Source organism: Protopterus annectens, chromosome 4.part1 (genome assembly GCF_019279795.1).
Source record: "Protopterus annectens isolate FY-2018-M chromosome 4.part1, PAN1.0, whole genome shotgun sequence".
Taxonomy (NCBI): domain Eukaryota; kingdom Metazoa; phylum Chordata; order Ceratodontiformes; family Protopteridae; genus Protopterus; species Protopterus annectens.
In genome coordinates, this window is record NC_056734.1 from 952,006,492 (window position 1) to 952,033,416 (window position 26,925).

At 42.8% G+C, this 26,925-nt stretch overlaps 1 protein-coding gene across 1 annotated transcript in view; it reads left to right on the forward strand.

Moving 5' to 3' along the window:
* The window catches only part of CAPN10 (calpain 10), a 423,833-nt gene that overhangs the window by 396,222 nt on the left and 686 nt on the right, over positions 1 to 26,925 (forward strand). Inside the window, exon 6 of the mRNA XM_044070888.1 lies at positions 26,639 to 26,780. Coding sequence (XP_043926823.1) covers positions 26,639 to 26,780 — 142 coding nt within the window. The remainder of the gene's footprint in view (positions 1 to 26,638; positions 26,781 to 26,925) is intronic.

The following is a 26,925-nucleotide window of genomic DNA, read 5'->3' on the forward strand; positions in this document are numbered from 1 at the left end:
CACTTGTGCTAGACTGTCATCCATCATTAGCTTAACAGATTTTGGTCTGTTAGCACTGTGGGTGGGGGGAGCATAGATGTGTGTGTGTGTGTGCACGCGCTGCGTCTGCACTCCTGATAATTTTCACTCAGTCCTTTTCCCCATCACTTGTTTGTTTAGCATATCCCATCTCTATTGCTTGCGTGCACTACTTGTGTAACCCTGCTAGGCATTTGGGGTAGAGTTTGTTGTTGAAGCCTTTCCCCCTGAGCTCTTCATTGGTAGCGGAGTTTGAGGATCTAGACAACACTTTGCGTGAAATGTAGAGATAAGTTGACTTCTCTCTGCTGGTTCCCTTTATTCTTTCCTTTAATCTGGAGAAATGGTCAGGTTTATGGTGTCTCTGCTTAAGTGAGTTTTTGTTCTACTCCTCAGAAGCATCTTAATTCCATGTCAGTGGGAGTCAGAAAAGGAATCCTGAGTCATCCCTTTCCTAGAGGTTCTCCTCAATGATACGTTTGTGTTGGGGCATACCAAAACCTTGATCCTTCATATGGAAAATTGCTGGTTTAAACCCCCCTCCCAAAAAAACATTATAACCAGGCCATCCTGCAGTTTGTTCCTGTGCAACTTCCACTATCAAGGATAGATCTTAAAAGTATCAGACCTTGGCCACACACTCTTTCGGGTATGAATCAAAGTTTATGGATAATTATGACAAAAAGAAAAATTCTTCTCTACCTTGGACCTGTAGCAGTTACTGAACTGTGCTGTGTATTGATATTCCTAGATGTTCTTCATGTTTTACTGTTGCAGTCATCACACTTGGGTTATCCTGCCAGGGTTAGCTGTCAGTTGATCTAATTAACAGAGGCTTAGTATTTTTGTGTTGGTTGTGGTCACTCCAGGACTGACATCAGGTCATCACTGGTATAAAATCAGTCATCCGATGCCATTATATCAGTCTTTCTTGTCGAGGAGCCCAGAGCAGAAGCAGTTTGCATGAGTGCCAGTTGGCAGTTTTCTTATTGAAGTTGAAGTCTTCTTAAGCTGAGTACCCCATTAGGGATCCTTTTTTATCGCTCTAACCGATGTCAGAAAAAGTTAACAATTGTCTCGCTTGTGGAAAGATTATACCACACAGAGACTTACATTCTTACTGCGTCACCTGTTTAGGCCCAGACCACTATGTCCCTCGTTGTCGCTTTTGTGCTTTTTTAACACCAGAACTTACGTTGTCAGGTCCTTATTGTAGCTAGATATTTTTGCTCTCAGTCCTTGAATTTCTGGTATGGCTTTGGTAAGTCATCTGACTACCGATCTTCTGAAAAAACGGAAGGATAAAGACAGAGACAAGACTGCACAGGTCCAACACCGCCGCTTCCTTTAAGCTATTTGTCAGTTTTTCGGTTCTCAGTGAGGCAGCCCCTGAAGCCCTTTTCTGTGGATTTGCAGGCCACTACTGAGACACTTTCGGCGTTCGGTATGCCGTGAGACTCTTCTTCGACAAAGCATCCTGCGGATGTCTCTACCTTGGATGGGTCCGCAGCCACTGAGCAGGCACCAGCTTCCGAGGAGCTACCTCACACTACTGATACTCATCACAAAACGACTTTTGCGTCTTCATTCTTTTTCTTTCACGTCTTCTTTCTAAAACTATCGAGTTTCTAAGGCCCAGATTACGAGCTATGCCCAAAACACTGACGACCCAAGCTCAGGCACCTACTTCCTTGCCTCAATCTCAAATGCTAAAAATGGCAGAAGTCATTATTATGCTTATTAGGGGAGGTCAGGCAAACCTTCCAGAAGAAAGACTTGTCCCCGGTAGTTTTATCTGAACAGGAGTCTGATGACTTTGTTGCTTCTGAATATGAAGACATGCAACCCCTCTCTGAGGATTCTGATGCAGAGGAATCCATTCCTTCTGCCTCTCCACCAGAATATTTTTCATTTGGTAAAACCCTTCATATATTAAGGGAGCATTTCCAATGGGAATGTCAGGACTATCCACAGTCAGAAACTCTGAGAATTCTTAGGTTTACTACAGCACAGACCTTTAGCCATTCCTCCTGTCCTGGATGATGTTGATTTGATGGAGTCCGGTTTGACTCCTAACACCCTTTCTCCTTTTCCCAGGAAACCTGACTGGTACTACCGAGTACCTGATTTTCACAAATTCCTTTTCAAAAATCCTACAGCTGACCCAGAGGTAAGGGAATTAAATCAACCTTAGTTAAGAATCGGACCCTTTCAGACAGGTATTCCCGAGCTTTAGTCAGATGGGGTAAAAGTGTACACCTCTGCTACTTTTGCTATTAGTGCACTAAATTGTCAGTTCCACATGCTTAAATATCAGCAGCATACCATGGAACCTCTCAAACAAAAAATATCTTCCTTTCCTGCTTGTGCAGAAAATAATTACAAGAGCTTATGCATTTTGCTAGCCAAGTTACTAAGCACAGCTTGCAATACGTCTTTGATGCCTTAGAAGCATCTTGCATGGCAGCAGTCTCTCATTCTTACCTTAGAAGGCATACTTAACTTAACTCATTCACTCCGTAGCAGCTCATGAAAAGCTGCTTGCCTTAATTCCACCATAGGAACAACAGTGCGGCCTGAGCTCATTTTCAGAAAACCATTTGTAATACCATACAGAAAATAAATGTTCATAACTCTTTATAAGAGCTAGACTAAAAATGTAAACGAGAAAGTTGTTCAGCAGACACTGACCTTTCCAACAGTGTAAATGTTGAATGTGTATATCAGTCATTATTAAATATTTGGCAAGGAATGCTGATATTGTGTATATTTTTTTACCTTTTTGGAAAAACAAAGCATAATATCTTGGTCAATGTACCTTGCAGACCCATACAATTTGAATGTAATTTGTTAGTATTAATGTCGGCTTTAAAATGATACTTTAACCATTACTGCGTGATGATCCTTTCTTGAGATATTCACGGAAATATGGTTAATATATTTTTTCATAATTTATAAAGCATAATATCTCATCACCTGTAACACAGAGCCTACATATCAGTGTAGAAGTTATGCATCTGAATGTCAGCTTCAAAATGATGCATCATTTGTATGATCGCCATGCTCCCTTGCAAAAATATGGGCATAATAATTAAAAATATTGTAAATGTATTATTTTCATAATCGTACAAGACTAAACAAACTGATATCTGTACATGTGTAGAGTGCACAGGCACAGTTTTTTTACCATGTAAGGAGTGACACTGTCTTCAAAATGAGGTATTACTTGGCACACTGACATGCTCCCTTGCAAAGTTATTTACCAAATTATTAAAACAAATCATAATTTCCGTAACCTAAATTCTAACAAAACTGATGTGCACAGCATTCAGAAGCAGTTTTATCATGTAGACACATATGATTCTAATTATACACATTCTTGGTGTAGCCAACATACTGTTGAATGGGTACATGTAAAGAGAAAAAGCAAGGTAAGGACTGCCACTCCACTAATGAATCCAGGACAAGCATGGGACAGTGGCAGGCAAGGCCATCTCATCTGTCCGATAGCTGTACTGGCTACCCACTCAGACAGCCGATAACACTGCAGTCTCAACCTCTTTCAGTGTCAGCGGTCTGCCTTACCTATGCCTTTTCTCTTTACATGTGTCCATTCAGCAATGGACCTAAGGGATCAATTTCTGTATTAGTAAGCCCTTCCTGTCATTTAAACTTCTAACATGCCTGATAAAAGCAGACTAAAAAGGAAAGTATTGCAGTATGGTCACTGACATATTAGCTTGTACATGGTAGCACTGTCCTAAAACAGTTCTTTCTCAGCATCCTCTCCAGCTTCTTACCACAGTTATTTGCCAAACTCAGATAAATATATTTTCATAGTAGTTTTACTTACTATACTGGCCCTACTTGGTCATGGGTGTTTTTCATTTTTCTCACAAGCTGCATGGTACCAATCCTACATAGCTTTCCTCATGCAATGCCCTCTTCAATTAGGTGAACGCCATACCTTCTGAACAGGTGAACGTCTTCTGCCCAACTACTGAGTATAAGCAGAAGTACAGTAATACAAGTAGAAAGGTCAAATGTATCTGGTTCATCCGTGTAAGAATTAGTGCCAAAAGTAATTCCAGTTATTGCATCTGACCATCACTCTGGTTACAATAAGACCTATTAGTTTTCCCCAATGCAGTATGTGCATATAGTTAACAGATAATAAAATATTCTTGAATGCTGGATACATAAACAAAAAATTATAATAACCATCACTGAAACTTAAGCTATAGATAACCTATACTTGTTGCACTGTATCTGTATTACGACCTTCAGCAGTCTGACCACGTATGCACAAGCACTTCCCTGGTCCACAAATGAATTATTTCCCCTACCAACATCTTCATTAATACATGTTATACACATGTCCCTAAATTAAACAGTCACCCAAATGACCCCTTCAGGAAAATGTGGAGATACGCACAATCGCCAAAATTATAGATACATGTTTTTATATATGTATATATATTTATATATATATATATATATATATAGATATATACATATATATATTTTTATATATATATATATATATATATATATATATATATATATATATACACGTGTGATCAATGTATATATGTGCAAGTACATTATGTACACATACATTTTTATATATATATATATATATATATATATATATATATATATGCAGCATGAAAAAAATCAGCGGTTTAGGAGGATAGGCAGTTGATGAAGACTGAGTGGGGTTGCTTGCAATGACTCCAAGCAGAGAAAAAACACAACTGACTTGTGCATGCATCCAAGTGATAACGTCTTCTACTTATGTGAATAACAGTGACAGCAGGTGAGACTTTTACGAGAAAAGTGATAATGACTAACTGCTCTATTGTAACTGCATGTATTGCTAACATGATAATGACCTTCCTTTCATTACTGCAAAGGTATGCATGCTGAGACACAGATGATAATTGCTGCACATAACCTGTTGAGTAGGCATTCATTATGTTACATTGTGCAGGTGTTATGTAACCGACTCGGTATCATCAGTAAGGAGAAGACCAGAGTCATTTAGTCAAAATAGTACAACACTTAGATATTACTGTGGCCTTCCTCCCACATAAATTCCACACGACTGACAAAGCCAGGAAAATGCACAAAAAATATGGTAGCTCCATGCTGTCAGTAGTCACCTAGTGATAACCTTTATCTCACTCAGTCAATATGATCACAAATAGAATAATACAAGCAGAAGTGATGTACCCGAATGTAATTTGCAGACTGACTTTCTATATGTCCCCAGTAACCCCTCCAGTTTGCATTCTGTATGCACAGGCACCAAAATGACACAAATTGGCCCAGCAGTCACTTCAGCAGTGAGACCATGTATGCACAAGCACTTCCCTGACTGATACACAATGAATTATTTCCCCAAGCAACATCCTCGTAATTATGTCCAGGTATACATGCACCCAAAATGAGACGTTTCCACAAACAAGCTTTCAGTAACATATCTAGTATATGCAACCACCAGCATGAACACTTCACCCAAGAAACACCTTCAGTAGAATGTTGCGGTATGCATAATGTCCAAAATTAAAATACTTCCCCAAACAAAACATCTGTAATGTTTCCTAGTATGTACAACCACCAAAATGACGCATTCACTCAAGCAAGCCTTTCAATATAATGTATGCACAGACACCAGAATGAAAGATTTCCCCGAAACAGCCATTCAGTAACACTTCCTGGTATGTACAAGCACCAAATCATAAATTCGGAAACGAACACCTAATTTACAGGTGGGAAATTGCATCACATTATCTGTTCAGTAGACATGCATCATATTCCTTGTACAGGTGTAATATAAGACATAGTTATCTCCTGTATACTCCATGTGTCTGGACTATGGGGTAGGGTTGCAAGACGGACTCCTTTTCTTACACACAAAAACATCCCAGACCTACATCCAATAGAAAATCTGAGTGGTGACCTGAAGAGGGCTGTGCACAAGAAATGCCCTCAAAGTTTGGACCAGCAGATATACATAAAGGAAGTTTGTTTTTTCACACACACACACCTAGTCTCCTATTCTTTTACACAGGCATTCTACTTTCATGCATGCATTCGCTCACACAACCACACTTACTGCAGACAAGTATGATGCCATTGAAGCTGACTGAGTTTCAGCGGGACTGCGGCTGTATTCTCTTCAATCCAGCAATCCAAGGGGACCAGAAAAAAAAATAAAGCGGTATCCAGTAGCAAAGCAGCGAACGTCTGCAGATGTATGGAAAAAAGAACAAAGCTGCTGTTGGACCCTCTATTAATTTAAGCAGGACAATGGAAACTTAGAATGGGGGTGGCGATGTTATGCGAGCAGTGGTTTGCATTGTAGGAATCTGATTGGCCAGCACCGCTTCATTCAGGAAACGCAGATGGAGTCTGCTTAGTGTAATCATAAGAAAGGACAGTAAGCATTCTAAGGTGATTTTCTCATAAAAGTCCAATAGGACCATCAGGAAAAGCCACTCTAAGTTGAGACAGTAACCGACAACCAGTTACTTTTTCAACTTATTTTTCACCCTTAGCCTTTCATTATGTCGGTAAACTTACTAACGCTGCTGGACGGCACTCTGTGGTAACCGCTTACATTTCCAATCATCTCATAACACACACTGATGTAAGCACAGAGGCGCTATGAGATGGTACTCGGGGTTAATGAGGAACAAACCTCGCCAGACCATGTCAAATCAAAATTATTGGACCTACCATTGAACAAAGACAATTTGCCACCAAGGCAGAAGAGGTCTTAAAGATGGAAGTGAAAGCTAAATCTATGCAGACAGACCTTTTGCAGGTCCACCGTCCGAGGTTCAGTAAGCATTGTCCCTTTAAGCACTGGTCCTTTCCGGTCCCCTCCAAGCCAGCTGAGCTCAGACCAAGGAGAAGCAGACCTCCCAGACAGCAGCCCCAAGGACTGTAGAGATCTAAACAATGGAGTTCTTCCTCTTCCAAAACAGGGAATGCTAAGCCACCCCTTATGGTAAGAACTCACAATGATGTTACACCTCCACCCCTTACATCTGCCTGCCTGTCGCTAGGAGGAAAACTCTCCTTGCCTGCAAATACCCGGGCGTCTATCGCCAACAACCGATGGGTAATCATAATAGTGTCCCAGGGATACAAATTTTATTTCCACACTCTGCCAACCTCAGGAGGGTGTTCAGATCTTCCTCCAAACCAGTGGACAGAGGCCAAAAAGCAAGTCCTTTCCCTGCTCTCCATAAGGGCAATAGAGCATGTTCCTGCAGACTAGGTTTTTATTCCAGACTTTTCCTTGTACCCAGAAAAGAGGGCACCTGGTGCCCAATCCTCGACCTCTCCATTCTAAACACCTTTCTGGTAATACCATAATTCAAAATGCTCACCCTCCAGCAGTTTCTTCCTATGCTTTGCAAGGATGCTTGATTAGCCACCCTAGACCTAAAAGAGGCCTACCTACACACCCCAACCAGGGAATCTTGCAGGAAATATATACGTTTCAGGGTAGGATCTATGCACTTTAAGTTCTGTGTGCTTCTTTTTGGCTTATCCACTGCTCCGAGAGTTTTCACAAAATGCCGGCTCCAGCCTTTGCTTTTTGCAGGCAAAGAAATGTTCAAATTTACCCTTACTTAGACTATTGCCTGATTAAGGCAGACAGCCTTGAAAAGCTGTTAAAGCACCTGACATTTGTAAAGGACCTACTGACCTCCCTGGGGTACACTATCAATGAAAAAAAATCTAAACTTGTACCCACACAAAAAATTGTATTCCTGAGAGCAAACCTGGACACACCATCCCAGATGGTATTCCTTACACCAGAAAAACAAGCCTACCTGACAGGATACTTCTCTTAACTAGCCACCAGAACCCAGTTATCCGCAAGGAAAATTTTGCATGCTCTAGGGTTCATGGCCTCCTACATTCTACTCATTCCATGTGCCAGACTGCATATTTGGAAACTATAATGGTACCTAAAAAGCCTTTGGTGTCAACACTCTCAAGACCTGGAAACTTTCATACTAGTGATACCTTGTCTAAGGAAAGACTTTCTTTGGTGGGCAACAGCATGAAACCACAAGAGACTTAAATTCTCACAACCTCACACCGCCCAGACCATCACCACAGATGCAGCAGACTATGCCTGGGGTGCACACCTGGATGGCAGGTGCATTTAGGGCCATTGGAGCCCAAATCAAATACATCTGCACATAAACCAAAAAGAGATGCTAGCTGTCCAGCATGCCCTAACAGCTTTCAGACCCCCTACCCTACACAGGGCCTCTACTGATCAAAACAGCCAACACCACAGTGATGTGGTATATCAACAAGCGGGGAGGAACTCACTGTTATCCTCTCTGCAGGCTCACCATGACCCTCCAGCACACACAGCCTCAGCCATGCAACTACACCTACTAGCACAATTCCTGCCAGGATCACATAACTCTCTGGTAGACAACTTAAGCAGAAACCTGCTAGACCACAGAACCTTCACCTTTGTAACCCATAAGTTTGGCACCCCGAAGGTGGATCTCTTTGCCTCCCACTCCAATAATCAGCTTATCAAATTTTGCACCAGGGAACCTTACAACAAGGTCTGGAAAGTGGATGCTGTATCCTTTCAGTGGGTAAACCTTTTGGTCTATGCATTTCCCTCTCTACCACTCATTTCAAGGGTTCTGCTCAAAATAAGGGAGGAAAAACCGAGGTCAATCCTGATTGCCCCCATTTGGCCATGCCAGCAATGGTTCCCACTGCTGTGCAGCCCATCACCCCTGCCACCATGGCACCTACCTCAGATCCCTACACTCCTGACCCAGAAGAATGGAGAATTCATGCATCCCCAATTGCAGACACTCAACCTTGGCAGGCTGACATATTCTCTGACCTCTCCTCAAACTGACAGCCTAAGCAAATGAATTCTAGATGTGATACATGAGGCCAGACGCCTCAGTACTAAAAAATTCTACGTTGACAAGTGGAAAAGGTTTTGCACCTGGATCCAGGCTAAGGGAGCCGAAACAGCACAGCCCTCCCTACCTCTCACCCTGGATTACCTAGCTGACCTACTACACAGGGTTCTATCCTTCTCTTCTGTAAAAATGCACACCTCTGCTCATTTCAGCACAGAGCCACTTCTCTTCTCACATCCTCTTATCAAACAGTTCCTAAGAGGGGCTAACAACTTGAGGTCACACACAAGAGCTCCAACCCCAGTTTGGGACCTTAACTTTGTGTTGGAAAATATCACCCTACCCCCCTTTGAACCTACAGCTTCAGCAGAGTTAAAATTCCTCTCCTGGAAAACAGCTTTTGCTTCTAGCCATCACTTCAGCTAGAAGAGTTTCAGAGCTACAAGCACTCATTGCTGTAGAACCTTTTATCATTTTCCACACTGGCAGGGTCTCCCTCAAGACTAACCCCTTCTTAATGCCTAAAGTGGTGCCTAATGTGGCACTCAACCAATCCATTAATTTGCCCACCGTTTCCCCTAACCCACAAAACAAGTGGGAAAGGATTTTGCACTCTCTAGATGTGCACAGACAGCTCAAATTCTATCTGTTTAGGACCAAATCCTTTAGAAAATCTGACCAATTGCTAGTCAGCTTCGCAGCAGAGACAGAGGGCAAGGCCATATCCAAACAATATCCAAATGGATAGCACACTGCATCTATTTCTGCTACAAACAGCATTGGAAACCACCCCCAAAGGGGGTCAGGACTCATTCCACCAGGGCAACCTTCACCTCTGCAGTTTTTCTTAGAGGGGTCCCCACCACGGACATCATGGAGGCTGCAAATTGGACTTCTGTTAATACCTTCAAGCATTACCACCTACCATTCTCCAAATCCAGGGCAAGCTTTCCCACAGCAGTCTTGCAGGGCATGCTAGCCAGCCCCCAAGGTTTCTTGACTGCCTCCTCCCTTTTTCTTCAGTTTTGGGAATCAACCCAAGTGTGATGACTGCAACAGTGAAACACGAACATAGCTCAGTTGTGTACACTTAGCATATATGTGGATGTTAGAGTGTGTTCACTGTTGCAGTCCTGGTTTTTCCTCCCTCCATCCCCCTTGTCTCTCTAGCTCTTCCTCATCTTACAGGGAAGTTTTGTTATTTTTCTTTCTACTGGTTGTGGTGATCTTCGTGTTTCACTGTTGCAGTCATCACATTTGGGTTATCTGCCTGCAGGTAGCCCTCAGCCAGCCTGAATACCAGAGTCTTTGTATTTCTGCGTCGGATGCTGTCTCTTCTTCCATGACATCAGGTCGTCAGGGGTATAAAACATGCAGCTGACACCATTACATCAATCTTTCTTGCCTTGCGGTGCCCGAAGCAGAAGCAGTTTGCAAGTACCGGTCGGCCGACTCCTGAAATTTTCATTTTCGAGTTTCAGACCTGAAGTCTTCAAAAAAAGACAAGTACCCCATTGGGGATCTTTTTTTTTTGCTCTAACTGATGTCAGAAAACATTAATGGTCTTGCCTGTGGAAAGCAAATACCTCATAGATATTTTCATTCTTACTGCATCACCTGTTTAGGCCCAGACAATGACGTCCCTCGCTGTCAGTTTTGTGCCTTATTCAATGCCCGAACTACTTGTCGTTGGGCTATTTTTGTAGCTTAATACTTCCGTTCTCTATCTCTTTACTCAAAAATGGCTTTAAGCCATCCGACTACCGATCTTCAAAAAAAAACTTAAGGATAGACAGACAGGACCGCATAAGTCAAAAACTGCTGATGACTTTTCCGTTAAGCTGGTCGCCAGTCCTCCAGTACTCAGTAAGGTGCTTTTGCAGCCCCTGATACCCGCTTCTCCAGATTTGCAGGCTTCTGCTGAGACCCATTTGGAGTCCGGTATGCCGTGAGATGCTTCTTCGACTATGGAACCTGCGGATGTCTCTACTTAGGATGGGTCCAGAGCCGCTGTGCAGGCACCGGCTTCTGAGGGTGTATTCAGGCCTGTGGATTTTCATATTAAACCCACGACTTAATTTCAAGATAAAAATACAGAATTCCTCGGGGCTAAAGCTCGCACTACGCCTAGTAAACAATGACCAAAGCGTATTCTCAGGCTCACATGCTTCAAAAACAAATTATTAGCAAGGCTGAAGACCATATTACCTTAATTAAGGGAAGCCAGCCTTTCCCTCTGACACCTAGAACTGATTTTCCTTCTATTCAGGAATCTGATATCTCTATTCCTTCTGACTACCAGGATTTACCCTTATCACCTTATGAGGATTCTGATGCAGAGGATTCCATTCACTCAGTTTCCGTTCCAGAAGATTTTTCTTTTGGTGAAACCTTGCCTACCCTTAGGGAACATTTCCGCTGGGAAAGCTAAGACTATCAGCGAAGTTACACCAAAACCAGTTTATTCGATAAAGCTTTCGGGTCTACACCCTTCATCAGTATAATTTTACAACAGAAATGAGACATTTAAGTAGGAGAACCAATTAAACAAATGCTTCAGCCCAACCCACTCACTCACTAACCTAAAATTATTTAAAAGGGCAACCCCATACACACGAGAGAATTTTTATATATATACACACACACACACACACACACACATATATATATATATATATATATATATATATATATATATATATATATATATACAATAATGTGAATCATGCATGTACATGTATGTATATATGTGTATATATTTTAAGCTATTTTAAGATATATTTAAAGTGAATTTAAATTCTTTGTATGTGTATATATAAAAATTCTCTTGTGTGTATGGGGTTGCCCTTTTAAATAATTTTAGGTTAGTGAGTGAGTGGGTTGGGCTGAAGCATTTGTTTAATTGGTTCTCCTACTTAAATGTCTCATTTCTGTTGTAAAATTATACTGATGAAGGGTGTAGACCCGAAAGCTTTATCGAATAAACTGGTTTTGGTGTAACTTCGTTTGTGGTTTGAAACTGGGTACTATCACTACTGTGTTTCGAAGCTAAGACTATCCTCAGTCTAGAAAGAGACGTAGGGAATTCTTAAATTTGCCTCAGCACAGGCCTCTAGCTATCCCTCCTGTTCTGGAGTTTGTAGTTGTTTTCTTGGAATCCAGCCTTACCCCAGACACTTTGACCCCAGCTCCCAGGAAACCTGGCAGGTACTATAGTACTTGACTCTCTCAAATTCCTCTTCAAGAATCCTACTGCGAATCCAGAGACCATTTTCCCAAGGACCTAAAAGCATTAAGGTTACTACTGCCAAAGATCCTACCCCTTCTGGCAGGGATTCTAGGACTTTAGACTGATGGGGGTAAGAAGATGTACACCTCTGCTACTCTGGCCATTAGGGCTTTAAATTGCCAGTTTCACATGTTAAAGTATCAGCAACATATTATGGGACTAATTAAACAGAAAATGATGTTGATTCCTGACTGCTGAACACAAAGATTTGCAAGAGTTAATGCATTCTGCGGACCAAGTTGGTAAACATACTTTGCAATGTGGTTTTGATGCTTTAGAAGCATCTTGCAGGACTGATGTCACTGGGTCTATACTTAGAAGGCATGCTTGGCTTAAGGAACAAAACTTGCCAGATCATGTTAAAGCCAAATTACTGGATGCACCCTTAAACCAAGAGCGCCTTTTTGGCAACAGAGCAGAAGTCATTAAAAGAATGGAGGGAAAAGCTAAATCTATGCAAACTGTTAAAGATTTCTTACAAGTACAGCCATCTAGATTCAGTAGGCACTGGCATTCAAGGAACTGGTCCTTTCCACTCCCTTCCAGGCCTTCTCAGTCCAAACCCATGAGTAGCAGGCTACCAAGACTTTAGTCTCAGACTATTCACAGATCTAAGCAGTTGGGGGGGCTCCCACTCCCAAAGCAGGGAGTAGTAAGCCACCCCCCATGGCAAAAATTGCACAATGACTTATCTTCCAAGCCTCGCTCAACTACTTGCACCTTTAGGAGGAAAGCTGGCCCTGCATGCAAGATACTGGGAATTCATTACCCAAGACAAATGGGTTTTAAGTATAATTTACCTAGCATATAGATTCCACTTCCGCTCTCTCCCACTCCCAAGTGGATGGCCAGACCTCCACCCAAACCATTTGGTGGAGGCCCAAAAACAAGTCCTCTCTCTCATCCGCATCAAGGCTATTCATCCTGTCCCAGCAGAACAAAGGAGACAAGGTTTCTATTCAAGACTCTTCCTGCTTCTCAGAAAAGAAAACTCCTGGCTTCAACACCTTTCTTGTGGTTCCAAAATTCAAAATGCCAACTCTTCAACAGCTTCTTCCTATGCTAGCCAAGGATGCCTGGCTGGCAACCCTAGATCTAAAAGAAGCTTATCTGTACATCCCAATCGGGGAATCTTGCAGGAAATACCTACGCTTCAGGGTAGGTTCCATGCATTATCAGTTCTCTGCACTTCCGTTTATCTTATCTATTGCGCCCAGTGTATTCACAAAGTGCCTAGCTACAGCCATTGCATTTTGTAGGCAGAGAAATATTCAGGTTTACCCATATTTGGACGATTGTCTGATTTAAGCGGAGAGTTAGGACTTGCTATTTACAGCACCTGGCATTTGTAAAGCGACTTCGAACTTCACTGGGATACACCATCAATGAGAAGAAATTGCACCTATTACCCTCCCAACAGATTGTATTCCTGGGAGCAAGCTTGAACACAACTTCCCAGATGGCATTCCTCACTAGAGAGAGAAGTTTTTGACAACCTACTTCAACCCACTGGCCACAAAAACCCAGCTGTCTGCAAGGAAAATCCTGCAAGCCCTGGGGTTCATGGACTCTTGCATTCTGCTAATTCCATATGCAAGACTTCATATGAGGAAACTCCAATGGTATCTAAAAGGTCTATGATGTCAACATTCTCAGGACCTGGAAACAATGATTCCCATCATTCCTTGCCGAAGGACAGAGGGCCTTTGGTGGGCAGAGGCCTGCTACCACAATAAGGGACTCCCTTTCACTCTACCCCCTGCCGCCCAAACCCTAACAGATGCATTAGATTATGCATAGGGGCTCACATGGCAGGGCAGTGCATTCAGGGCAAATGGATCCCAATACAGATGCACCTGCATATCAATCAAAAAGAAATGTTAGTTGTACAGAAACCTTGGACAGCCTTCAAAGACATTATTCTTCCAGGACAGCTATTGGTAAAGACAGACAACACTGCAGTTATGTGGTACATAAACAAGCAGGGGGGGGACCCATTCCTACCCACTATGCAGAGTAGCCATGGCTCTGTGAAACACAGCCTTTAGTAACCAAGTGAATCTACAAGCTCAAGATGTTCTTCATTCCACATTGCTGCAGTCCTAACTACTGGGTAGTCCGCTGTCCAGTCGGCCCGAATACCAAAGTATATGGCTGACGTCGGTCAGGGCGCATTAGACTGACGTCAGTACGTCAGGGTACTAATGCCCATGACCGACGTCATATCCTCAGTCTTTTTTGCCGCATGGTCCGATGCAGAAGCAATTTTGCGAGTGCAGGTTGGCGTTCTGAAAGTTTCTGAAGTCAGTTTCAGACCGAATCAAAGTTGGCTAAGTACCCCGTTGGGGAATATTTTGGTTTTTTCTTGCCTCAGTATTTAACCGGATGTGAGAAAAGTGAATAACTGTATTTCTTGTGGGAAACAGATACCTCATAGGGATTACCATACTTTGTGTATACCTTGTTTAGGGCCTGAGCACGACGTTGTTGGATGCCGCTCTTGTGCTAGATTTAACAAACGCACTATTAAGAGAAGGTTAGACTGTGCCAGGTTAGTTTTTGGGAAGCGGTGTAATTATAAAATGCCGTGGGATGCTCCGGCCCGCTTCGCCAAAAGCGCAAGGACAAAGCAGCAAAGCCTAGAGTGGAAGAACCGACAGTCCCAGACGTCGGTTCTTTAGACGGCTCAGTGGAGCCGGAGGTTCTGCCAGGAGTTTCTTTGGAGTCTCAGGGAGAGACTTTACTGTTACAGGATGTATCCTCTCAGGAAGTAGGCCAGGCTGAGGGGCTTCTCAGGTGGCTGTTCTTCCCTCTCTTCCTAAGGTGGTTAGAGCCTCCCTTCTGTTTCCAAGGCTTCCTTGAGAGGCAGGCCAAGTTTAGCTTCAGTGGGGTTTCTCCTAGTGCTTCAGGGTCTTTACCTAAGAAACATATGCTTAAAATGGCAGAGGATTTGATTACTATGATTAGAGGTTCTATGCCCCTCCTGATAAGAGGCCTAGGGTGGAACCTGAGTTTGAGAGTTTTGAGCAATGTTCGAGGCTTCTGAGTCTTCGGCTGAAGACTTGCAGGAGTATCCTCCTTATTCTGATTCTGATGTGGATGATTCTACTCCTTCAGCTTCTCCTCCTGAGGATTTTTCATTTTCAGAGACTCTGCATTCCATGAGGGAGCATTTTAAATGGGAAGGTCAAGATTTCTCTGATTCCAGAAAGAGGCTTAGGGAATTCTTGTTTTACCCCAGCATAGGCCTTTAGCTATACCTCCTGTTCTGAATGTGGTGGAAGATGTTTTTGCAGAGGCTTCCTGAATCCTGATTCTCTGCCTCCTGCCCCAGTTAAACCGGATAGGTACTATAGGGTGCCTGAAGCTCATAAGTATCTTTTTAAGAGTCCTAGGGCAGACCCGAAACTGTCTCTCAGGGGCCTATAGGTGTGAAGGCCTCTGTTGTTAAAAATCCTGTTCCTCCTGATAAAGAGGCAAGGGCTTTGGATAGATGGGGAAAGAAAGTGTATACTTCTTCCACTTTAGCCATGAGGGCGTTGAATTGTCAGTTTCACATGTTAAAATATCAGAATTATCTCCTTTCACAATTGAAATCTAAGGTGGATGCTCTGGCAGAAGGTATTGAGTGTAAAGAGTTGCAGGATTTAGTTCATGTGTCTGAACAGGTGGGTAAACATTCCTTGCAGTGTGGTTTTGATGCTGTGCAGGCCTCCTCGAGGGTGGCTGCCACTGGTTCTGTTCTTCGTAGGCACGCCTGGTTGAGAGATCAGAATTTAGCTGAGCACGTTAAAACAAGGATTTTGGATGCTCCTTTACAGTCTGATGTGTTGTTTGGTTCGCCTGTGGAAGCAGTTTTAAAGAAAATGGAGGACAAGGCTAAGTCTATGCAGACTGTTAAGGATTTTTTGCAGGTGCAGCCTCTGAAGTTTAGTAGAAATTGGCCTACTAAGGGATGGACTTATCCTGCTTATGATTCCCAGTCTAGGGGTAGGTCTAGACGTGGTAGGGGCAGAGCTCAAGGTTCTTTAGGCCTAGGACAGGGAGTTCCCCTGCTCAGACTTCTGGTGAGGGCAGGGGTCAGTCCTTTCGTAAGCAGACCCAGTGACCTGCCTTTTCAGCTGCCAGTACATTCTCGCCTGGCAGCACCTTTGGGAGGAAGGCTGTCTCTTTTCAAAGAAAATTGGGATTTAATTACCCAAGACAGATGGGTTCTGGATATCATTCACCACGGTTACAGGTTTTATTTCCATACCTTGCCTCCTTTCAAAGGCATGCCAGACATTCCTCCTCTACAAAGAACAGAGGCTCACAAGCAAATTTCTCTGTTGCTTTCAAATAGGGGCCATTCAGCCAGTTCCTGTGCCAGAAAGGGGCCTAGGATTTTATTCTCGCCTGTTCCTAGTACCAAAGAAGGGGAACACGTGGAGACCAATTTTGGATTTATCTATCCTCAACACTTATCTGGACATTCCCAAGTTCAAAATGTTGACGTTACAACAGCTTTTACCTCTGCTGGGCAAAGATCACTGGATGGTAACTTTAGATCTCAAGGAAGCTTACCTTCATGTGCCTATAAGACTAAGTTGCAGGAAGTATCTGCGTTTCGAGCTGGAAATTCTCATTATCAGTTCTCTGCATTGCCCTTTGGCTTATCTACTGTGCCCAGAGTATTCACAAAGGTTCTGGCTCCAGTGATAGCTTACTTCAGGCTAAAAGGAATTCAAATCTATCCTTACTTGGACGACTGCCTGATTCTGGCTCAAGAAAAGGAAGACCTTCTACAGCATTTGGAGTATGTCATAGCAGTGCTAAGATGCCTAGGGTATTCTGTGAACGAAATAAAGTCCAGTCTAGTACCCTCTCAAGACATGTGCTTTCTGGGTGTGAGACTGAATACAGCAGCCCAGATGGCCTTTTAACCCCGGACAAACAAAAGAATCTTTCCAGTTACTTCCATCAACTATCTCTTCAGTCCGGGCTGACTGCAAGGACAGTCCTTCAAGCCTTAGGGTTCATGGCATCTTGTATTCTGGTGCTTCCCAATGCCAAACTGCATATGAGGAAGCTGCAATGGTATCTCAAAAATGTATGGACACAGCACTGCCAGGATTTGGACACTGTCATTCAAATAATACCTTGCATTCAAAAGGAATTTTTGTGGTGGGCTCAGGAATGTCACCTAAACAAGGGACTCTGTGACCCGGCCAGAGGCGAGTCAGATTCTAACGACAGATGCCTCAGACATTGCTTGGGGAGCTCATCTAAATGGAAAGTGGATACAAGACAAGTGGCCTGCCAGACTACAGCATCTACATTTCAACATGAAAGAGATGTTAGCAGTCCAGTTTGCATTAATGGCTTTCAAGGAGTTACTTCTTCCAGGACAGGTGTTGATTCTAACAGACAACACAACTGTCATGTGGTACATCAACAAACAAGGGGAACACATTCTTACCCATTGTGCAGGCAAGCAATGATTTTATGGGAGACTGCGCTCAGCTTGCAACTAACTCTTCAGGCAAGGTTTCTGCCGGGAGCATAGAACTCCTTAGCAGATGTGTTAAGCAGACAAATCATGGATCCCCACGAGTGGAAACTGGATCTTCATGTATTTCAAAAATTGACAGTGTCATGGGGAACTCCAGACATAGATCTGTTCGCTTCTCCACTAAACCACCAGCTGCCAAAGTTTTGCACAAAGAGGTTTCATCACACAGCTTGGAAAGTGGATGCTCTTTCTTTCAGTTGGAAAAATCTTCATGTGTATGCTTTTCCACCTCTGCCTCTTCTCCCAAAGGTGCTTCTAAAGGTCAGACAAGACAAGCCAAGGATGATTTTAATAGCTCCAGATTGGCCTCGGCAGCACTGGTACCCATTACTGAGGAGTCTGGTAAGGAAGCCTCCATGGCCTTTACCCTTGATTCCACACCTGTTGTCTCAGAGGGACGGTCACCTGCTCAATGTCAAGCTTCACTCTCTTCATCTAACAGCCTGGCATATTCTGTTTTGAAAGACAGCAGGTCTCAACTTCCTCAACAAGTTTTAAATGTGATTATGGAAGCCAGAAGACCTAGTACAAGGAAAGTGTACGCAGAAAAATGGAAGAGATTTTTATTTTGGAGTGCAGCTAACAATTTGGAGATTTCTGAGCCTAATTTGAGTGTGGCTCTTCAATATCTTACTGAGTTATTGGACAAAGGTTTGTCTTTCTCTTCCATTAAGATTCATGCTGCAGCAATTTCAGCTCACTATGATTGTGACCCACCATTGTTTTCGCATCCTTTGTTCAAGCAATTTCTTAGAGGGGCAAAGAATATAAGACCCGCACGTAGAGCTCCAACTCCTGCTAGGGATCTCAATTTTGTGTTGGAGAAACTTACTCTACAACCTTTTGAGCTCATGGCTACTGCTGAATTGAAATACTTGTCATGGAAGACTGTTTTTGTTGGCCATTACTTCTGCAAGAAGGGTTTCTGAGTTGCAGGCCCTTATGGCGGTAGAGCCTTTTTGATTTTTCATAAGGACAGGGTATCATTACGTACTAATCCTTCCTTTATGCCTAAGGTGGTTTCTAGTGTGGCTTTAAACCAAACTATTCACTTGCCTACTTTTTATGCAGATCCCCAAAATAAAGGGGAAAAGATTTTGCACACTTTAGATGTACACAGGCAATTGCGTTATTATTTGAGCAGGACTAAGGATTTTAGGCAGTCTCAGCAGTTGTTTGTTTCTTTTGCTTTGAGTTCAGGGCAAGCCTGTGTCAAAACAAACTATTTCTAGGTGGATTGGGTTTTGCATTGCATTTTGTTATTCCCATCATGGCAAGGAGATTCCAGCTGGGATTAGGCCTCATTCCACTAGGGCTACTGCCACTTCAACAGCATTTCTAAGGGGTGGCAACTAAGGATATTTTGGAGGCAGCTACTTGGAGTTCAGTGCATACTTTCTCTAAGCATTATCACCTTCCTCTCTACTCTAAGTCTAGGGCTGGTTTTGCCACAGCTATTTTGCAAGGCATGTTGTCAGTTCCTGCTTCCTTATGATTTGCCAGCCTCCCTTACCTCTGCTTTGGGATTCTACCCAATAGTTAGGACTGCAGCAATGTGGAATGAAGAACATAGTACAGTTTTGTACCTACCATAAATGTAGATGTTCGAGGATCCACATTGCTGCAGTCCAATTTACCCTCCCTCCTTCCCCTCTGTGTTTAGGGGTGGTTGTGTAGGTGAGGTTATATTCTGGTAATTTTGTATGTATTGTACATATTTTTGGTGCAGGTATGTTTGGGGTTTTTGGTTTTGGCCTTATCTTTTCAGGGTCTTCTGACATCTGGGGCAAGAAAAGACTGAGGATATGACGTCGGTCATGCGCATTAGTACCCTGACGTACTGACGTCAGTCTAATGCGCCCTGACCGACGTCAGCCATATACTTTGGTATTCGGGCCGACTGGACAGCGGACTACCCAATAGTTAGGACTGCAGCAATGTGGATCCTCGAACATCTACATTTATGGTAGGTACAAAACTGTACTTTCTGCCAGGCAAACTAAACTCACTGGCAGAGAAATCTCATGGATCCACACTAATGGAAATTGGAACCCAAAATATTCAAGCTCTTGAAGAACAAATGGGGGACTCCAGAGGTAGACCTGTTTGCCTCCCCTCAGAACTACCAATGGAGCAAATACTGCACCAGAACTCCCCACAGTCAAGCCTGGAAAGAGGATGCCCAGTGCTTTACCTGGTAAGGCCTCTCAGTTTATGCCTTCACCCCTCTGCCTCTCCTCTTGAAGGTCCTTCTAAAGATCAAACAGGACAAGCCAAGGACAATACTGATTACACAGGACTGGCCATGCCAGCACTGGTACCCCCTTTTGTGCAGTCTAAGTCCTTCATCCAAGGCACCTGCCCCAGACTCCTTCCCTGCTGTCTCAGATTCTGCACCCTCTCCTTCAAACCCTGAACCTTGCAGCCTGGCTAATTCCCTGAATTCACGTCTAGCAACCCTCATTAAGCAGCTGCTGGATGTCATTCTTTAAGCAAGGAGGCCCAGTACTAGAAAATCCTATTCAAAAAGTGGAAAAGATACTGTTACTGGAGCCAGGCTCAGGGGATGGACACCGGTGCCCAGCTTGCCTCATATTCTAGATTAACAGAAATGCTGCACAAGGGCCTATCCTTCTCTTCATGCTAAAACAATTCCTTAGAGGGAACAAAAATTTAAGACCCTCCAGGAGAGCCCCACTCCAGCCCGTGACCTTAACTTTGTTGGAAAAACTTACTCTTCCCCTCTTTGAACCAGCTGGTACAGCAGAGTTGAAATTCTTTTCTTGGAAAACAGCTTTACTTCTAGCCATCACTTCTGCATAAAGTGTGTCTGAACTGCAGTTCCTTATAGCAGTGTAACCCTTCATTATCTTCCATGCTGACAGTTTCCCTCAGGACTAATCCATCATTTATGCCAAAGGTGGTGTCTAGTGTGGCTCTGAACCAGTCCATTCATTTGCCTACTTTTTTTCCCTAATACCCAGAATAAAGGGGAAAGGATACTGCATTCCCTGGACATGCACAGACCGCATAGATTCTATTTGGACAGGACTAAGCCTCTCAGAATCTGATCAGCTGCTGGTCAGCTTTGCTGCAGGGGCAGAGGAGAAGGCCATTTCAAAGCACATTGCATCCATTTCTGCTGCAAGCACCATGGAATACCTACCCCACAGGGGATAAGAACACATTTACACCAGCACTGCATATACCACTACTGCATTTCTCAGAGGAGTCCCTACCAGGGACGTCCTGAAAGCTGCAACCTGGAGCTCTGTACATACTTTGACCAAACATTACCACTTGCCTATTTTTTCTAAATCCAGAGCTGGATTTGCTACAGCAGTTTTACAGGGCCCGATTGCCAGCCCTAATGCTTTTTAACTATCTCCACCCTTCCTTAGCTTTGAGAATAGACACAAATGTGACAACTGCAACAGTGAAACACAAAACATTTATTTATTTATTTATTTATTTATTTATTTTGCTTCCTATTGTGGGGGGCACCTGACATCTGGGGCAAGAAAAACTGATGTAATGGCATCGGCTGCATGTTTTATACCCGTGACGACCTGAGGTAATGGAAGAAGCGACAGCATCTGACGCAGAAATCCCAAGACTCTGGTATTCAGGCCAGCTGAGGGCTACCTGCAGGCAGATAACCCAAGTGTGATGACTGCAGTCTACATTTATGGTAAGTGTACACAACTGTACTTTCTTCTACCGTAACCTAGCTCCCCAATTGGCAACTCCTGACAGTTGGGGCAAGAAAAACTGATGTAATGGCATCGGCTGCCTGATTTTATATCACTGACGACCTGATGTCAGTCCTGGAGTGAAAGCAACCGACGCAGAAATACTAAGCCTCTGGTATTTGGACTGATTGAGGGCTACCCCTGGCAGGATAACCCAAGTGTGATGACTGCAACAGTGAATACACCCGAACATCTACATTTATGTTAAGTGTACACAACTGTACTTTTCTCATGTTGGAGCTGGGTTTGCAAATTTGGCTACTTTTCCTAAGTCTGATAAATACATAATTATCAAGACCGTGGTTAGTAATGCCTAAACATTCAACTTTTCTGTAAATTGTTGTACCCTTACTGCAAGTATATTGACCAGCACCCCCCGCCAGTGGTGTTTTCCTGCTAAGAGAAGCTTGGCTTAGACTTGGCTCATTCAGTGACCAGCTGCACGAGATGATCCTGAATGCTTCCTTTACCTTTGAAGTTCTTTCTGTGGAGATTTCTCAGGTCATACATCTTTAAAACAGGGCAACACATTTTCAACTGTGTTTTAACTTTGCAGGTCCTCCTTTTTTCTCATTTTAACTTTATCAGACCATTAGGAGGAAGAAAGCTTACAAACCAAGAGAAAACTTGATAGGCTGCCCTTTCCCCAACTGTCACACGTACTATGTTCATGCATAAACTTTTGTTTGTAGTGTTAAGCTGGCCCATCCACTTTAGTTTGGAAATTTCTTAAACACAAAAGGGAATAGGAAGGCCAAAAGATTATAGTGTCAGGAGTCTCCACTAAACATCATAAGGAGAATCCGGATACCCAGAGGGTGCCCGAGGACCATCCACACACTCTAGGAATTTCTCCAAACCATAGCTTGGAACATTGAACAACTTCCTTCAATCCAAACTCAAAAGGCAAAAACTTATCTCATGTAACATCCTAGCCTTATCTGGAGGCATACATCCCAACCCTGGCCCTTGCCTCAGTTCTAACAACTCCCTCCCTTCTTCCTCCTCATCCCCTACTTCAACTAAACTTCTCCCCCCTCCCCTTCTCCTCCAGCTCCCTCTCTTAACACCCTTACAATCTTCGCTGTCAATGCCCAGAGCCTTAACAACAAAATTCACCTTTTTCATTCTTGAATCAATCTCAACCAAACCAATATTTTAGCCATCTCTGACACCTGGCTTAAACCGCATATCTCCGATTCAGAAATCTTACCGCCAGGCTTCCACATCCTCAGAAGCGACCGTTTAAACAAAAAAGGTGGAGGCTCACTGCAATAACTGCTGGTCTATTCCGACTAAATAATCATAAAAATATCTGCATTATTTCCTTATATATATCTCCAGGCGATAATATCTCTACCCTAGAAAATGTTCTCCACTGGGCCTCATCTAAAATAAAGTATGAAACCTTCATTCTTGGCGACGTTAACATTGACTGGAATAAAATGGACACACTTACCTCCTCCCTAGCTATTAACCTCTTCAACTTTACCCAAGTAATACATTCTACCACCCGTCCTTACAAAATCCACCCCCCAGGGGTCCATCATAGATTGGATCTTAGTCTCCCCTCCAAACAAAATCTCTCTCTGGTACTTCCCCTAACACCTTCAGCGACCATCTCCCTGCTTTCATCCATCACTCTGCTAACTCCTCCCAATTCCAACATCATTACATTCAAACCCGTAACCTTAGCAACTTCGACCCCACAACTTTCTCTAACATTTTTAAACAAATCAACTGGCAAGTCCTAAACTCTCTCCCCCTTGACAACGCTGTCGAGCACTTTAACTCTTATCTTCCTAAATACTCTCAACTCCCAAGCCCCCCTAAGAAACAAGCGAATCAAAGCCAACTCTGCTCCTTGGCTAACTAAAGAGACAAAACATTCCATGCTTCTCAGACAAATCTTGGAAACTTCATAAAAAACTAAACTACCTTCCACCTGGCTCCAATAAACCCATCTCCGAAACCAAGTAAAAAAGTTAATCACTTTGGACAAAATAAACTACTACAATAAACTTCAATAATACTAAGAACCCAAGACAATTCTGGAAATCTGTTAACACTCTTCTCCATTCTGGGTCAAGAATTAACCTCTGCCCTGATCCTAGTTTAACTGACAAGGAACTGAGCTCCCACTTTAACACCTTCTTTACAGACTCTATAGCCAAGCTAACAAAAACTTTTCCAGACAATAATCTTCCCAACTTCCTAAACTCTACCCCCAACATCCCTTCATGTTCCAGCTCAAGCCAATTTCCACAATGTTTATAAAAAAACTCTTATCTAACCTAAAGCCATGCTCTAATGCCCCTGACAACATTCCCCCTTCTTTCCTCAAATAGCTGCTGAAGGTATTGCTCTCCCGATAAGTATCCTGATCAACCAATCCTTAAGAGTCTTACGTACCCAAACTTTGGCGTTCAGCCTACATTCTTCCTCTCCACAAAGGAGGCAAAAACACCTCCATTTCTAACTTCTGCCCCATTGCCCTACTGTCCCCAATATCTAAAATCCTAGAAAAATGCGTCCACCACCAACGTCTACCCTACTTAACTTAGTCAGCTACTCACACCCACCCAACATGGCTTCCGTCCCGGCCACAGCACCCTAACAGCCCTACTATCCTTCCTAGAAACTGTCACTCAAGCCCAAGATTCTGGACTTCTTTTATCAACTAGTCTGCTAGATCTTTCCAAAGCCTTCAACACCATCTCCCATACTCATCTTCTCTTCCATCTCTCCCCCAACACTCTGTCCTGGTTCTCCAGTTACCTCTGACAGATCTCAGGCTGTCAGATGGAAGGACTCCACCTTTTCCTTATCCACACCTACAGGCGTTCCTCAGGGATCCATCCTAGGCCCCATTCTTTTCAACATCTTTATAAATAACCTTCACACTGTCCTCCCTGACACTACAGTCATCCAATATGCTGACGACTCTACCCTAGTTTGTTCTGCTTCCAACCCTTCTGAACTTCTGTCTAAAACTCAAAAAGCTTTTTCCACTACTGAAAAATGGATGCACCAAAACCATCTCTCCCTCAACTACAATAAATCTAAAATACTAATTTTCCTTCCTACCAAGGCTTCTTCCTTCAACAAAAACTCTTTCAGTGTCCTAAGCCTAACCAACACTCCTATAGAAGTGGTCCCTTCTGCAAAACTCCTTGGCATCACCATTGATGAACACCTCAAATTTGATCTCCACATTCAACAAAACCTAAAGAAAACCCACCAAAAATTAGGTATGCTCTACAGGAATAATCAATTTCTTTCTAACTCCTCTAGATGTACCTTAGCCATCAACTACCTCCTACCCTCTCTTCTTTATGGTGCCCAGCTTCTAACTAATCTTTCAGCTTCTAACACTTGAAAACTTGAAGCTCGCTATAATAAGATCTCTAAATTTGCCACTAAATCCAAAACCTTTACCCACCACTGCTTTGCCCTACAATCTCTAAACTGGTTAGAACTCCCTAACCACCTTGACTATCTCCAACTAACTACCGCTCACAAATTAATATTTTACCCAGATAAATGCCCAGCCTTAGCTAACATCATTCCCCCCTACATCCCAAACTGATCTCTGAGATCTGAACACCAAAACCTTATCTCCATTCACAAATCTAAGCATCCTGCTGGCCAGCTTCTACTCCTTCTCTCTTGGTAGGAAATGGAACTCCCTCCCTCCTTCACTTAGGACCTTACCTTACTCAGAATCTTTCAAAACTCATCTTTTCTTACACTTATCCTCCAAATGGAAATGTCCTTGCTTTCACCCTACATAAATCCTAGGAACTTTCTCCACCTTGACCTCGATACTCTAGCACCAGTCTACTATCTACTCTCTCAATTCATTTCTATGTTCCTCCTATATGGTTTTAGCTGACGTTCAGTTGACTGTAAGTATGTAAATACTGTACATATGTAATAATAATAAAAAAAAAAATGTATTATTCTTTGTAGAATCTGCACGTCAGAGCTTATTGACTACTTTGGACATTGTGTATTATGTAACCTGATTGTACTGCCTACTACTACTGCATCTAGCATTTCTTAACTGTTTTGACTTTGTATTATCATCTATCACTGTATGCAACCTTGATTGTACTGCCTCTGGAGCTTTTCTCCCCGGGCCTCCACTGAAAATGGGTGGTACTTGGCCCAGTGGACTTCCCCGGTAATCAAACTGAAAATAAATAAAATAAAAAATTATGCAGTTAAAGCACTGTGTTCCTGAAATGACAGGAGGAAGCTTGTACATGCAAAGAAGGTCTTAATCTATGAGAGTTGGAACTGTAAACCAAGCCCTTCTCTGCTGTCATGCTTACCCCCTTCACCCATCATCCTGAAATGTCCAAATTGAATAATATAGCTCCAGAGAATAAGTACTGAGAAAATTTCAACTTTGAACAATCTCTTTGCTTCTCTCCATTTATTTTCTTGGTTCAGACAGGGCAAGCTTTATTGTACTTCAGCCCATTACCATCAGTGCCAAGTACCCAGGATTTATTTAATCACTGCCGTCTGAACAGATTGTATCATTCTAAACTTTGTGTTAGTTAAGGAGTTGATTTTTCACCCCTCCCCACAAATACATGTCCACCTGGTCTGTAGTGTTAGATTGCCAGTTTTAAACCAGTTGAGCTTTGTTTTAAACGTCTGGAAATTGTCATGTTTTTTGTATGCCATGTTATATACAAATAATATTCTTTGTAGTCTCTGCATCCTTTGGGAGATTTGAATTTCAGAAATGTCTCTAACTCTTCTGTTATTTTTCTTGTTGCAGGTAGTTTTTTTTTAATGGCCTGTGAGGATTCTGAAAACAAAAATGCAAGTTCCAAAAAGAAGCGAGATTTTTTTTTTTTTTTTTTCTCCTGGTAGTTATTTGGAAAAAGTGACACTGCTACTGTACCACATTTTTGGGGGGGATATCAGTAGAGATGATGCTACAGCTTCTCTTCATTTCTTAGGCTTGCGCAATACCAAGAAGCACAAAACAAAGTGATAAGTTATGAAAGTGAAACTTGAAGTCTGAAACTGTAGTGCTTAAAGTTTTAAAAAATATTTACTTCTTTTTTTTTACTTACAGGGTCCAGTAACTTGGCAGAGTATCATGCTTTTAACGTTACAGAGGTGAAAGATGTGCCTGGACTCAACGGTGTGACTGTCAGGCTCATCCGAATATGGAATCCCTGGGGAAGACCTTGCTGGAATGGACGCTGGACAGAGGGGTAAGTACATTAATGAGACAGATATAGGACATGGATGAGATAAACAAGCAAACAGCATTTTAAAAAGATAATCTCCTTGCAGTATCCTCCCTCATAGGGCACTTCCTGCCTCCAGGAGGTCAAAGCAGTTCAGGTTAAGGATACA